This window comes from Panthera pardus, unplaced genomic scaffold, assembly GCF_024362965.1.
Source record: "Panthera pardus isolate Hobbes unplaced genomic scaffold, ASM2436296v1 HiC_scaffold_12, whole genome shotgun sequence".
Taxonomy (NCBI): Eukaryota; Metazoa; Chordata; class Mammalia; order Carnivora; family Felidae; genus Panthera; species Panthera pardus.
This window is the reverse complement of record NW_026526677.1, coordinates 51,262,166-51,276,086: the sequence shown is the minus strand read 5'-3', so window position 1 is coordinate 51,276,086 and position 13,921 is coordinate 51,262,166. Positions and strand designations below refer to the sequence as shown.

The following is a 13,921-nucleotide window of genomic DNA, read 5'->3' as shown; positions in this document are numbered from 1 at the left end:
CAGTTGATATTAATTATGAACTCACCTGGGGTTATTTAAAGGATTCAATGTGAATTAATGCTGTAATGAAGTATTTGGAATATCCCCCATTATTTCTGGTAGTCATTCCTAGGATTAAGAGTTCAAAACCTCCTCTTCTGCTTTTCCTGATGTTATTACCTTCTTTTCCTTCAAGGTCAAAAAAAAGTTGAGGATATCAGTTGTCAGGATGTAATGGCTATCTAAGTAGTAACCCAATTATTTTTCTAAGCAACATCCTGAAACTCAGATTTCTGAGAAATTGTGAAATCTGAGAAATCCACAGTAAAATAAGAAACGGCAGGAATATTTAGTTATCTAAGAGTTGGTTTTGAAAAGAAAGTGAGTGCTATAACCAGGATATGAATAATTTTGTAATCCCCCCCTGCCTATTTTTATTCTGAAGGATGAGATTTCTTTCTTTCCCTGATGGTTGTCGGGATATTGCTAGTTCCTTGACTCACAACCAGAATCTGATGCATCTTGACCTGAAAGGGAGTGATGTAGGGGACAATGGAGTAAAGTCCTTGTGTGAAGCCTTGAAAAACCCAGAGTGTAAACTACAGAATCTGAGGTAAGTTGTGAGGTTTTTTTGTTATAACTGAGACTTTTGTCTGTCCAAACAGACTTTACAGCCTGGATTTACTATTCATAGGGCCAGCTTAAATCTATTTTCATGATATAGAATGGCAGGAATCCCCAGATTCAGGGTAATTTTCTCCTGACAGGACTTTTAATTGCTTCCATCCCCCCACTAAAGACCCCTCGTTGTATGGTTCCATGTCAACATTTCCTAAATTAAAAAAAAAACCAGACCCAGAATTTAAAATTATTTATATTTAAGTGCAGCCATATGTGTATTTATTGTATCTTTGAACGCTTACAGAAAAGAATGTACTAATGCTAACTGGGGCCAGTGTTAAGCAAGCTCAGTTTTACTTAAGTTTTGATAACAAATCACCCTCCCCTTATAATTGCAACTCGGTGACCAGTACAGAAAGCCGAGGAGGAAGAGCACAGTGACTGTCAACTGTCAAGGTGTTTGTTCATTCTCACACACTGTGGATCCTAGTGCTGGGTCTGATTTTCTCTGAAAGTGAGAGGGTTGGCAATCCTACTAGGTCCCCACATTTGTGTGACTGGTTACAAGGGAGATATTATTTTCCAGTGAAGGGTTTTTAATTCAGTTTTTGACAAAATAAAACCAAACCAAAGCAAAATAAAAAATCATTGCAATAAATTTTACCTTAGAAGTTTTTATCCCTGGACTCATTTGAGGGGTGGGGTGGGGTGGGGGAGTAAGGCAGAACCTTGATGCATGAAAGGCCAGGATAGGTCTGTATTTGTTAGAAGCAAATTATAATCTATATGTAGAAATCACAAGTAAAATGTGGAACAAGACCTTCTTTTTGACCATAGGCAGGTGAACTGTATTAACATTGGGAATTCTTAAGTCTCCCCAGTTTTTGTAGGATGAAATTTACTTACACCATATCCAGAAAGTTGTTGGATGCTTCTTGAACATGGGTTGAGTTCAATTGTCGGCAGGCCAGGTTGGGGGGTATTAGTATTACCATCTGTGAAGTAGTTTTAGGACATGGTGAGGAATTTTCAGTAACCTGCAGCTTCTAGTATGGAACCCAAGTGAGAAGTAGGTCATTGGTTCTTCTGTCTACAAGTGAAACATGTTAGTAGCAAAAAACTGTTAAATGGAAGGAAAGATGTTTTCTTACAGTGGGAGCCATGGGTCCAAGACAAAAATGCCTTGGCACTTGACAGAGCAGCAGGACTGGGGTAAGATCTTTTTCATCAGCTGAGATTTGAACAATGTTTTCCACTGATAGGCCTTAAGGTAGACCCAGTTACTAGGCTTTCAAATAGGAAACCATCTGTCTGTGTCAACCAGTGGGGCTCCTTATATCAGTAAATAAAATTTTTTGGTGGCAGAAGTCACCAGAGCTTTGTAATAATTGAGCACTGCCTTACGTAGGATTGGATGCTCTCCCATTGTGAGTAACTCCTGGAAGTAATCGATAGTCTTATAGACTTCGTATTAACGCTCTGGAGAAAGTTTCAATTTTACGTTTACTTTAGACCTCATGTCCTAACAGCTGTGGACAGTTGACTGGCCACGGTAGTCTGGTTTAAGCATAGTTCATGCTGAGCTTAACATTGTCAAATTGCATTTTGCTGTTTTACTATTCCCACTGATTCTAGTTGATGTGAGCAGCGAAAGCATTGATAAATCAGTAGACCTCTGCCAGGCTGCCTCACAGAAGATCCCCAATTACTGTAGGAACTTTGCAAATATAAAGTATTTAAGAAAACTTTAAATTGCTGAGAGACTCCTATCAGCCCTTATACGTGAGTGTACTGGAAAGGTACATACAATCACTAATTTCATGTGAAGATTTCACTCTACTATGTACTAAAGGTTCCCCTCCAGAAGGGGGAGAAGTATCTACTCTCCTTGTCCTGATAATTTTTTCCACCTTGTGAGCCTGATGATAGGGTAGTTCGTAAAGTATGTTGAGCAAATAAGGGGAAAAACAAAAACCTTGGGCAAACTAATAATGCCTCATTGTGCCCAGAATCCTTTCTTATTTTGCCTGTGCTCTGCAATTGGGGGTTAATAGCAAGGTGAGGGAGCAGTTGATTCCACCAAACAGCCACGTGAAGAGTACCGAAACAGTATTAACGTAAAACACTCCCTACATCTTCAAAGATTTTGAATTAGAGAATATTCCAGAAGGGTACTATCTAAAATAGTTGCAAGAACAAACTGATTAGTTGATCAAGATAAGAGGAAGATGGGGCACCCAGGTGGCTCAGTCAGTTAAGCGTGTGACTCTTGACTTCAGCTCAGGTCAAGTTTGTGAGTATGAGCCCCACATCGGGATTGGGATTCTGTCTCCCGCTCTCTGTCCCTCCCCTGCTTGTTCTCTCTCTCTCTCTCAAATTAAAAAACAACAACAACAACAAAAAACTTTAAAACAAAACAGATAAGAGGAAGGTGCCTGGGAATAACAACCACAGCCTTGACTGTATTATTAACTAGAATAAAATAGTTTATAAGATGTAGATAGCATATGGACCAGTGGAAAATTTTTGCTTTTCCAGGAGTTTAGAATCGTTCTAGTGTGTTATAATTGTTGACAACCATAAAGAGTTCAAAAGTATAATGGGTCCTCGTAAATATGAAAAGACTTTGGAAAAGTGAGAGTGTATATACTTTGAAATCAGAATTTCTGCCACCTGCACAGATGACCCAGCAGGCAGAGACTTGAGTTGGAACCTGAACTACTATTCCTGTTTTCTCTATTACAAAAACGTCTGTTTTAGTCATTAACTTTCATAAACCCTGATATATATCCACAGCTTCATAATCATACCAAACAAGTGTTTTTTGTTTTTTTTAAGTTTATTTTTGAGAGAGAGAGAGAGAGCATGCTGAAGGGGCAGAAAGAGAATCACAAGCAGGCTCTGTACCATCAGCACAGAGCCTGATGCAGGGCTCAAAGTCATGAACCATGAGATCATGACCTGGCCAAAATGGAGAGTTGAATGTTTAACTGAATGAGCTACCCGGGCACCCCCCAAACAGGGTTTTAAATGAAATGTAATTTAAAGATTTAAGCCCTAAGTTCAAACATAAATAGGAATATAAGACAACAATTGCTTTTGCCATCTTAATTTGAATAATATGAAGAATAAACTGTAACAAATTGGTAAGAAAGTAATTTATGTTCTTGTTTTGAAGTTTAGCATTTTTAGAAATTTTTAGATTAATAGAATATTTTAAAAATTAGTTATTTATCTAAGTTTCCAAAATCAATAAATTTGGAAACTATATTTAAGTCAACATTAAAGATAGTATAACCACTGCTAAGAATATTGCAACACAGTACACCTCAAAAGTTGATTCAAAAAGCATAATATTTGCAATATTGTCTGATTCCAAGATTTGTAAGATTCCAGTTTATAAATATGTTGGTCATTTATGCAACTCATTTTAATTATGTACTGAGATTTATATTTATATGCTTTTAAATGTTAATATAAATAATACTTAACCTACAGGGGAAATGTGAGAGATTTAGAAAGTTCTTTAAGATTTTTTTGTTGTTGTTAGGGGCGCCTGGGTGGCTTATTTGCTTAAGTGTCCAACTCTTGATTTCAGCTCAGGTCATGTACTCATGGTCCATGGGTTCGAGCCCCATATCCGGGCTCTGTACTGACATATCCGGGCTCTGTACTGAAGCGGAGCCTGCTTCGGATTCTGTCTATCCTCTCTGTCCCACTCCTGTTTGTGCTATCTCAAAATAAATAAATTAACTTAAAAAAATTAGTAAATAATAAAGATTTTTTTGTTAAAGAAATACAAAGCCATATGTGATCTTAAAATCTATGTTTGCATTTTTATTTCTCACTGTGGTAAATTCAGGAATGAGTCCCAAAACCATCTTTTAAGTTTCAAGTTACAGAACAAATTAACTTAATCTAATGATTTAGCTTTATTTGTAATAGGTCCATGAAGCCTATCTTGTTCATCCAAAGACCTTCTCCTGCAGTGAACAATTTCTGCAACCATATCCCTTTAGAAACAACTCTTCTGCTGTTTCTCAATTTCTCATGCCTGTCAGAAAAATAGGGGTGCTTGGGTGGCTCAGTTGGTTAAGCATCCAAATCTTGATTTTTGGCTCAGGTCAGGTTTTTGGTTAGTGAGATGAAGCCCCGTGTGGGGCTCCATGCTTTCAGCGCAGAGATTGGGATATTGGCTTCTCCCTCTCTCTCTGCCCCTCCCCCGCTCAGACAGGGAGCTTGTGCACATGCCTGCCCGCTCTTAAATACAGTAAAAAATAAAAAAAAAAAAAAAGAAAAATAATCTCGCATTCAAATAAAAAGTTACAAAATTCTCGGGCAACCTAGAGACCACATAGCAGACATTTTCACAAAAGAACATTCACACAGCTGTTCTGAGGTCCTGGAGTGTTCATCCTCCAGGGCAGCAGACCCTTCTAACTGAGGAAGGGCCACTTTCTCTTGAGCAATGCCTCTTGAGTGGCAATTTTCTAATCCTGTGCTGCCAGAAGCATAAAAGAGCTTATTCCACTGAGCCTCAGCTCCTAGAGAAAACTGGCATCATGCATCAGATAAAGTCCTACCCTGACTGTGTCTCACACCAGGAGATGCTTATTCTTGACACATGGATTCCTTCTGAGTGAGCTGCATCAAGGACCACCTAATGGACCTGTACCCAGTCACAGCTGGTCAGAGCCACAGACTGCAATCAATGAGAACAAAAACAATGAGAACAAATTTATAATTTGCTTGCTTTTTAAAATTTATATCCAAACTGGTTAACGTATATTGTAATAATGATTTTAGGAGTAGAATTTAGTGATTCATCACTTACATGTAACATCCAGTGCTCATTACAAGTGCCCTCCTTAATGCCATCACCCATTTAGCCCATCCCCCACCCAGCACCTCTCCAGCAACCCTCATTTTCTTTGTGCTTAAGAGTCTCTGCTTCCCTTCCCCTGTGTTCATCTGTTTCTTAAATCCTACATATAAGTGAAATCATATAATATTTGTCTTTCTCTGACTTATTTTGCTTAGCATAATGCACTCTAGTTCCATCCACGTTGTTGCATATGGCAAGATTTCATTCTTTTTGATCACCAAGTAATACTCCATTGTATATACATACCACATCTTATTTATCCATTCAGTCAGTGGATATTTGGGCTCTTTCCATATTTTGGCTATTGTTGGTAGTACTTCTATAAACATTGGGGTGCGGGTGCCCCTGTGAGTCAACATTTTTGTATCCTTTGGATAAATACCTAGTAGTGCTATTACTGGGTCATAGGGTAGTTCTATTTTTAATTTTTTGAGGAACCTCCATGCTGTTTTCCAGAGTGGCTGCACCAGTTTACATTCCCACCAGCAGTGCAAAAGAGTTTCTCCGCATCCTCACCAGCATCTATTGTTGCCTGAGTTGTTAATGTTAGCCATTCTGACTGGTATGAGGTAGTATCTCATTGTGGTTTTGATTTGTATTTCCCTGATGATGAGTGATGTTAAGCATGTTTTCATGTGTCTGTTAGCTATCTAGATGTCTTCTTTGGAAAAGTGTCTATTCATGTCTTTTGCCCATTTCTTCACTGGATTATTTGTTTTTTGGGTGTGGAGTTTGATAAGTTCTTTATAGATTTTGGATACTAACGCTTTATCTGATATGGCATTTGCAAATATCTTCTCCCATTCTGTTGGTTGCCTTTTAGTTTTGCTGATGGTTTCCTTTGCTGTGCAGAAACTTTTTATCTTGATGAGGTCCCAATAGTTCGTTTTTGCTTTTGTTTACCTTGCTTCCAGAGACACATCAAGTAATAAGTTGCTGCAGCTGAAATCAAAGAGGTTATTGCCTGTTTTCTCCTCTAGGATTTTGATGGCTTCCTATCTTATGTTTAGGTCTTTCATCCATTTTGAGTTTATTTTTGTGTATGGTGTAAGAAAGCGGCTCAGGTTCATTCTTCTGCATGTTGCTGTCCAGTTTTCCCGGTACCAATGTCTGAAGAGACTTTTTTTTCCATTGGATATTCTTTCCTGCTTTGTCAAAATTAGCTGGCCATACATTTGTGGGTCCATTTCTGGATTCTCTGTTCTGTTCCTTTGATATAAGTATCTGTTTTTGTGCCAGTACCATACTGCCTTGATGATTACAGATTTGTAACAAATATTAAAAATTATAATTTGCTTGGAAATTTTCAGTCAAGGGCCTCCTTGTAGGGGCACTATAGAGAGAGAGAGAGTTGGGGTCAGTTCCCCACCAGAACCCAAATGCAAGTTAATGTGTCTCCTCTGTTTCACTGGCCCATATGTAGGGGTTAGCTTAGAGCCACCGTCATCAACTCAACTTTTGATTGAATTACTGGTGATTGATGTTTTGTATTAACATAACTGAGACAAGACCTTCAAACTCTCAGAAAACAAGAGACCAGAGTTACATTTTTTTATTTCCTTATGCACGTGAGAGGAGAGGAGAGCCTTGATGATCTTTCTGATTTGACACAATCTGTTCCATATTTGTAACATTTAGAAATTCAGAAGTAGCAATTTGAGTATTACAGGAGTGACACATTATTAAATAAGACACTTGGTCAAAATTATAGACTTACTAGAACTTAAGGGTTGTTTTCACAAGACACAGTAGCAATTTCTAAAGTCCACATGTCTTCTTATAAGACTTCTTTTTTACAATAAAATATTTTCAGACTTGTAATACCATCTGCTTTTCTTTGTAGCTATAAGGGAAAGAGGGAACATTTTCTTATGAGGCTGAGATTTCATTTGTCAGGAATTAGGAAGTCCATAGCTGAAATTCTGTTAGCACTAAGGGAAAAGAAGAAAGCTTGAGAAGCTCAAACTTGTAATATGGAAAGGATAAGAGCGAAACAGATCATGAACAAAAGAACATGAGCCATGTAATATTTACATCCCCAGCTGAAAACCTTTTTTTAGTGTTTACCGTTTCTGTTCTTTGCTTCCTGGATGCATTACATTGTGTTTCATTTTTGATCTATGTGTATGTGTGTCTGGAAATTTGCAAGTAGGATATTGCCTGTTTTTATTGGATTATTATCACCCTTCAGGGTTTTTCCCTCCAAATGTGTGTTTGAATTACCAAATTTAAAAGGATTAAAGCATTTAAAATACCCTTATGTAAGGCATTGCATTTAATGTACCTCTGTCATACAATTTCCAGCATGTTAATTTAATCAGGATTATGGGGGCTACACATTTTACATTTTGAACTCTTTCAGAACTTTTCTGACTTTTTGTCATGGCGATGCACATGAATACAACAATTATTCAAATTTAATTTTATATACTTTTTATCAATGTATATGTGTATTTTTTGTTAAACTTTCATTTCTTACTGTATAAAATCTTACATTTCATTCATTGCATTATTGGCCGTATAATTTTAAATTACCATTTTCATGAAATGTATATGAATGATATATTTTAGGACTTCATTTATATCCCTCAATTGCCCTCACAGATGATTAACTTCTTGTTTATTTATAAAGTTTATTTATTTTGAGAGAGAGAGAGAGAGAGAGCAGGATAGGGGCAGAGAGAGAAAGAGAGAAAGAGAATCCCAAGCATGTTCCACACTGTCAGTGCACAGCCCGATGTGGGGTGGAACTCACAAACCATGAGATCATGATCTGAGCTGAAATCAGACACTTAACCAACTGAGCCACCCTGCAATCCTGATGATTGACCTCTTACCTGGGTCTGAGGGCTCTATTTTCCTTCTTAGCACTTTGACTTTGGTACATTGCTCTGCAGCATTTGGTGTTCTAAAGTCCGAGGATAACCTGACCCTTGAACCCCTCACCTTCCTGCCCACCTTCCTGGTTCATACGTGTTAGTTTTCTCTCATTGGTGTTGTCCAGGTAGTTTTCCTTACTTTGGCATGAAAGTACCTTTTGATCTGCTAGCAACCTTTTTTTCTGCCCAGAAATTCTTTCTTTCAATTGGATTTTTAAAAATGGGTTTGTTTCTCTTGCTCTCTTTCTTCAAGAGCATCTCATAGTCATTGGTTGTAGCTCCTTTCCTATATAACTCTTACTTACTTTATGTCACTTTAATCTTTTTTCATCCTTCCTCCTTGAGGAGTTTCTCACATATTTTCACTGCTTTTGTTCTTTATTGCTTCAAATATGGATTCCAGTTTTCTCCTGTTTTTAAACTCATTGGACTCTTTATCTTAAACCCGCTCCCTTTCTCAGTGTTACCTCTTCTTAGGATGTGCTCTTGTTCAGAGAATGTGCACCTTATACATTTAAGATGTAAAGCAAGCTTTTCTAAACATTTTCTTCTGTTTCCCCATTTTCTGTTTTTCATACATGTACATATTTTCTGTCCTTTAGTTAAACTTTAACATTTTATCCACAGGCCCCATAATATTGGAATCTTCCTCTGCTAGAAGAGCTGGAACCCAGTGTATGACGCTTCCCTTGTTTCTCTAACTGCCTGCTTGGCTGTTGCTGTAATACCCTTTTGTATCACCCTGTTCAGCCGTAACAAATACCACAGACTGGGTGGTTTAAACAAAGGAAATTTATTTGTCACAGTTTTGGAGCCTGGAAGTTGAAGATCAGGGTGCTGGCAGGGTATGTTTCTGATGAGGCTTCACTCCTAGGCTTGTAGACAGCCACCTTCTCCTGGTGCCTTCATGTGCCTCTTTCATGTGTGTGCAGTCCTGGTACCTCTTCCCTTCTTACAAGGGCACTGGTCCTTTCGGATTCAGGGTCCCCTCTTAAGACCTCATATAACCTTAATTACTTCCTTAAAGGCCTTGTCCCCAAATATAGTCACATTGCAGACATGAGCTTCAACATCTGAATTTTGGGGAACACAGTTCAGTCCATAACACCTTTTCAGGGCAAGTTGAGGTTTCCAGCCTTAGGTGATCCACTGAGGTCTAATTCTGGATTGAGGAGGGAGCTTCTCTTGTTCTTACCTATATACACCCTTATTCTGATGAAGACAAACAATTCCTGAGGGACTGGGTTAAGTGCTTGATTCAAAGGAGTAACTAGAGTGACTCCCAAGTTCCCAGAACACTGGTGTCACCTTCCTCGTCTTACGAAGAGCTGGTACCAGGCCCAGCCTTCTCCAAGCACAAGCTGTCTCTAAATAGGAGTCTCTACAAATATGGTCTCTTCATGTACTTCTTCCTTTCTTCTTTGGGTTCCCTTCTTCTTTTGCTTTATTTTTAGAGACTTTTATTTCTGATTTACTTTTTATTTAAAAAAATTTTTTTTTTAATCTTCATTTATTTTTGAGAGACAGAGTGAGAGTGGGGCGGGACAGAGAGAGACACTGAATCTGAAGCAGGCTCCAGGCTCCAAGCTGTCAGCACGGAACCTGACTCAGGACTTGAACTCATGAACTGTGAGATCATGACCTGAGCCGAAGTCAGACTCTTAACCAACTGAGCCACCCAGGTGCCCCTATTTCTGATTTACTCCTAGTTTTTACTCTTAAGGACTGGGTTCCTCAGAAAACATGGATTGACTCCCATGAATAGGTGAGTTCTTGGTAGACAGCTGTGGGAATCACAGCTTTTCATCCTGACTTCCTGCCCCATGTTTTTCAGAAGTCAGAGTGCAAGGACTCCACACCCTTCAGTCCACCTTCTTCCATGTTGTAGTTGGAGGAAATTCCTCCTAGAGAAAAAAAAAAGTATCATATAAAAATACTTCTTTAGGACTTCCATACATATTTTCATAGGGAATTGGGGAGATAGGGATGGAAAAGACAAGCTTTCTGCTCTCCCCTAGCTCCCTATCAGATCCTTGTGCTTTAGCTAAATAACTCATTGCAAGTAGGGAAGCTGGTTTTCAGAAGGGGTCACAAAGTCTGGGAGCCCACACCATCTGGCTGGGTGAGTGGTGGTCATAACTCTTCTCTGAGGAGGGTCATCTCTGGTTTCCTGTGTTGTTTTTCAGCTTGGAATCCTGCGATCTAACTACAGTTTGTTGTCTAAATATCTCTAAGGCTCTCCTTAGAAGCCGGAGCCTGGTATTTCTGAATCTGTCGACCAATCACCTATTAGATGACGGAGTCAAGCTGTTGTGTGAGGCCTTAGGACATCCCAAGTGTCACCTAGAGAGACTGTCGTGAGTCTTGCTGGTTTGTTTTCCCTGCAGTCCTTTTGGGCAGTCTTGTGTGACTTAGTTAAGAGCTGTATGGGCAAACTGTTTGGGTCTGGACACCACTTGGCTCATTTGTCAATCCTGGATGAGCTCTACATGAAGTCCTCTTTTGCTTTCTCTCTCATTAGACTTTTAAATGCTGCTTTTCTTCATGAATGCTTATTTTTATTACTATTTTCCTCCTCCTCTCCCTTGTATGTAGCTGCAAGGGCATTTGTAATTTTAGTAGGTTTGAAAGGTTGATTCTATAGTAGAGATATAAGGACTGTAAGTATCAGCTAGTGTCCCTGAGAAGAGGATGAGAAACATGAACTTTGGGATTTGACTGATCCCTTCCCAACTGTGTTTCTCCTTCAGCTTAGAAAGCTGTGGCCTCACAGTAGCTGGTTGTGAGGATCTTTCTTTGGCTCTCATCAGCAACAAAAGGTTGACACATTTGTGCTTGGCAGACAACATCTTGGGAGATGATGGAGTAAAGCTTGTGAGCGATGCCTTGAAACATCCACAGTGCAATCTCCAGAGCCTTGTGTAAGTGAGCACTAGTTTTCATCCTGCTGATGTGTACATTTTGAAATATATTTTAAAAGGGACAGTGTTATAAATATAATCTGTCCCTTGCATTTTCCCTGCTGTTATCAATAATGATAATGCAGATGATGAGGATGATGGTATTAATGATTGCCATTTGTTGTGTCCTTACTCTGTGCTGGGCCCTGTGCTAAATTTGTTTAATCTGCACAAATGTACCTGTTGGTGTCAAATTGGCCACTGAGTTCTCAGCCCCAGGTGAGAAATGTGAGGCTTAGAAAGATTATATAGCTTGCCTCATGCTCATGAGAACATGGTGGATTCAGGACTAAAGTCTGCCTGTCCAACTCCATATTCTGGGTCTAGAACAGGTAAATGTATATGAACACCACTAAACAGGAATGTAGCATCCCATGGTAGGGCTGGATCACAGTGTGATTATTCTGTTCATTGCCCTTAGATGAATTCCCAGATGTGGAATTGATGAGCCAAAATTTTTACTTTGTCAGACGTGGTTACATTTTCTCCAATAGATTGTTCATAATTCCTTGGCAGTCTAGAAGTCTGCATTTTAACATCCTCATCGAGTATCTACTGGTTGTTTTTTTTATCAGTATTGATTAGATAATTGAAAGTAACTTTAAAAATGATTTGATGTTGAGGGGCGCCTGGCTGCCTCAGCTGGTAGAGCATGTGACTCTTGATCTTGGGGTCATGAGTTCAAGCCCGACCTTGGGCATGGAGCCTTCTTAAAAAAATAATAAAATAAATAAATAAAAATAATTTAACGTTGAGCATCTTTTCAAATGTTTTTGGCCTTTAATATTCTAGGAATTGCCTCTTCATAGGCTCCATTTTCCTCTGTATGTTTTCTGTTGTATATGTTATGGTTATTAATATCACATACATTATAGCCATTATTTTTTCTGTTTTGCAAATAATTTACCTAGCATGTTTCTGTGTGTTTTCTCGTGGCCATTTTTAGAATACGGAAGTTTAAAATTCTTGTGAAGTCACATTATCTTCCTCCTCATGACTTTTAGAAGTTTTGTCATAATTGGAAATACCTTTATTTAAAAAACCCTACTTATGTCTATTCTTTATGGTTTAATTTTTAACATGTAAGTGTTAAATTATTCCTACTTTGTTATAAGGCTTAAAACTTATTTTCTCCCATATGTCAGGTCTGCTTTCCCAAATGACTTATAGTATAATAGATCTTTTCCCTACTGATTGGAAATGCCACTTTTATTATATAAAAAAGTACTTTTTTATGATTACTCCCATTCTATTCCATATGCCTACTCCTCTCCATATAGCTACTTTTGCAATTAGGTACTGTATTTATGCACAGTGTGAAGAGGTTAACATTTCATTTATAGTAAAGAAGAATTATGGGGGCATCTGGGTGGCTCAGTCAGTTGGGCATCTGAGTTGGTTTCAGCTCAGGTCATGATCTCACAGTTCATGAGGTTGAGCCCTGTATCGGGCTCTGCACTGACAGCACGGAGCCTGCTTAAGATTCTCTCTCTCTCTTTCAAAATAAATTTTAAAATCTAGCATTTGAAAAGAAAAATTCTGAAGAACATGGATATCTCAAGTGAATATTCTGAAGGATATTCTGAAGAATATCCCAAGTGAGACAGGCAAAGAGGTAATGAGGGAGAGGGTATTTGTTCTGAGATGAGTGTTGGCAAGTAGGTGAGGGAGCACAGGATGAAACCTTTGCAAAATGTCTGGGCAGTAAAGCAGTGATTCCATGTGTCCTCACACTGTCCTTCCTATAGGCTGAGGCGTTGCCACTTCACCTCACTGAGCGGTCAACATCTCTCCTCTTCTCTCCTACGCAACAAGAGCCTGACACATCTGGATCTGGGGTCCAACTGGCTACAAGATGATGGAGTAAAGCTTCTGTGCGATGTCTTTCGGCATCCCAGCTGTAACCTTCAGGACCTGGGGTAGGTTTTCTGTGACCTGACCTTCCATGTTTTAACAGATGAGTGAAGAAGGGCTGAGCTGAATATCTGTCAGAGAAAAGAATACACAGCTGATTCTCTCTCTCTCCTCCTGCTGGAGACAAGCTGAGGAAGTATGTTCATCAGATTTTTCTTAAATAGTTACTACAGTAATTGTAATCAACCTGTTTGTACCTCACTGAATCTACTGTGTGTCCTCTGCTCTACATCCCTGAAGCAGAAACTGTGCTCTACTAGTTTTTCTTTCTTCAATTCATGTTTATAATTAGGTCAACTTTTAAACTGGGAAGGGAATTTTAAAAAATATCCAATAATCCAGTCATTCTGTTGTTGTTTATTTAAATGTTTTTATTTATTTTGAAAGCAAGACAGTGAGAGCAGGGGAGGGGCGGGGGGGGGGGGTGGGGAGGGTGAATCTCAAGCAGGCTCCACACTGTCAGCACAGAGCGCGACACGAGGCTCAATCCCATGACCCTAGGATCGTGACCTGAGCTGAAATCAAGAGTCAGACACTCAACTGACTGAGCCACCCTGGTGCCCCATATCTCTACCTTCTTTAGGAAAATATATATGATCTAATTCTCTGAAGTTTCCTTGACTATTATTCAACTAGAAGGCAAAATTTTACTTCATGGAAATTATGTTTAAACCCAATACCTT

General features: G+C 38.9%; 1 protein-coding gene across 1 annotated transcript in view; it reads left to right on the top strand.

The window, feature by feature from the left end:
* Positions 1–13,921, top strand: part of NLRP14 (NLR family pyrin domain containing 14) — a 38,636-nt gene that overhangs the window by 12,009 nt on the left and 12,706 nt on the right. The window contains exons 5-8 of the mRNA XM_019456168.2: positions 425–592; positions 10,551–10,721; positions 11,115–11,285; positions 13,073–13,243. Coding sequence (XP_019311713.2) covers positions 425–592; positions 10,551–10,721; positions 11,115–11,285; positions 13,073–13,243 — 681 coding nt within the window. The remainder of the gene's footprint in view (positions 1–424; positions 593–10,550; positions 10,722–11,114; positions 11,286–13,072; positions 13,244–13,921) is intronic.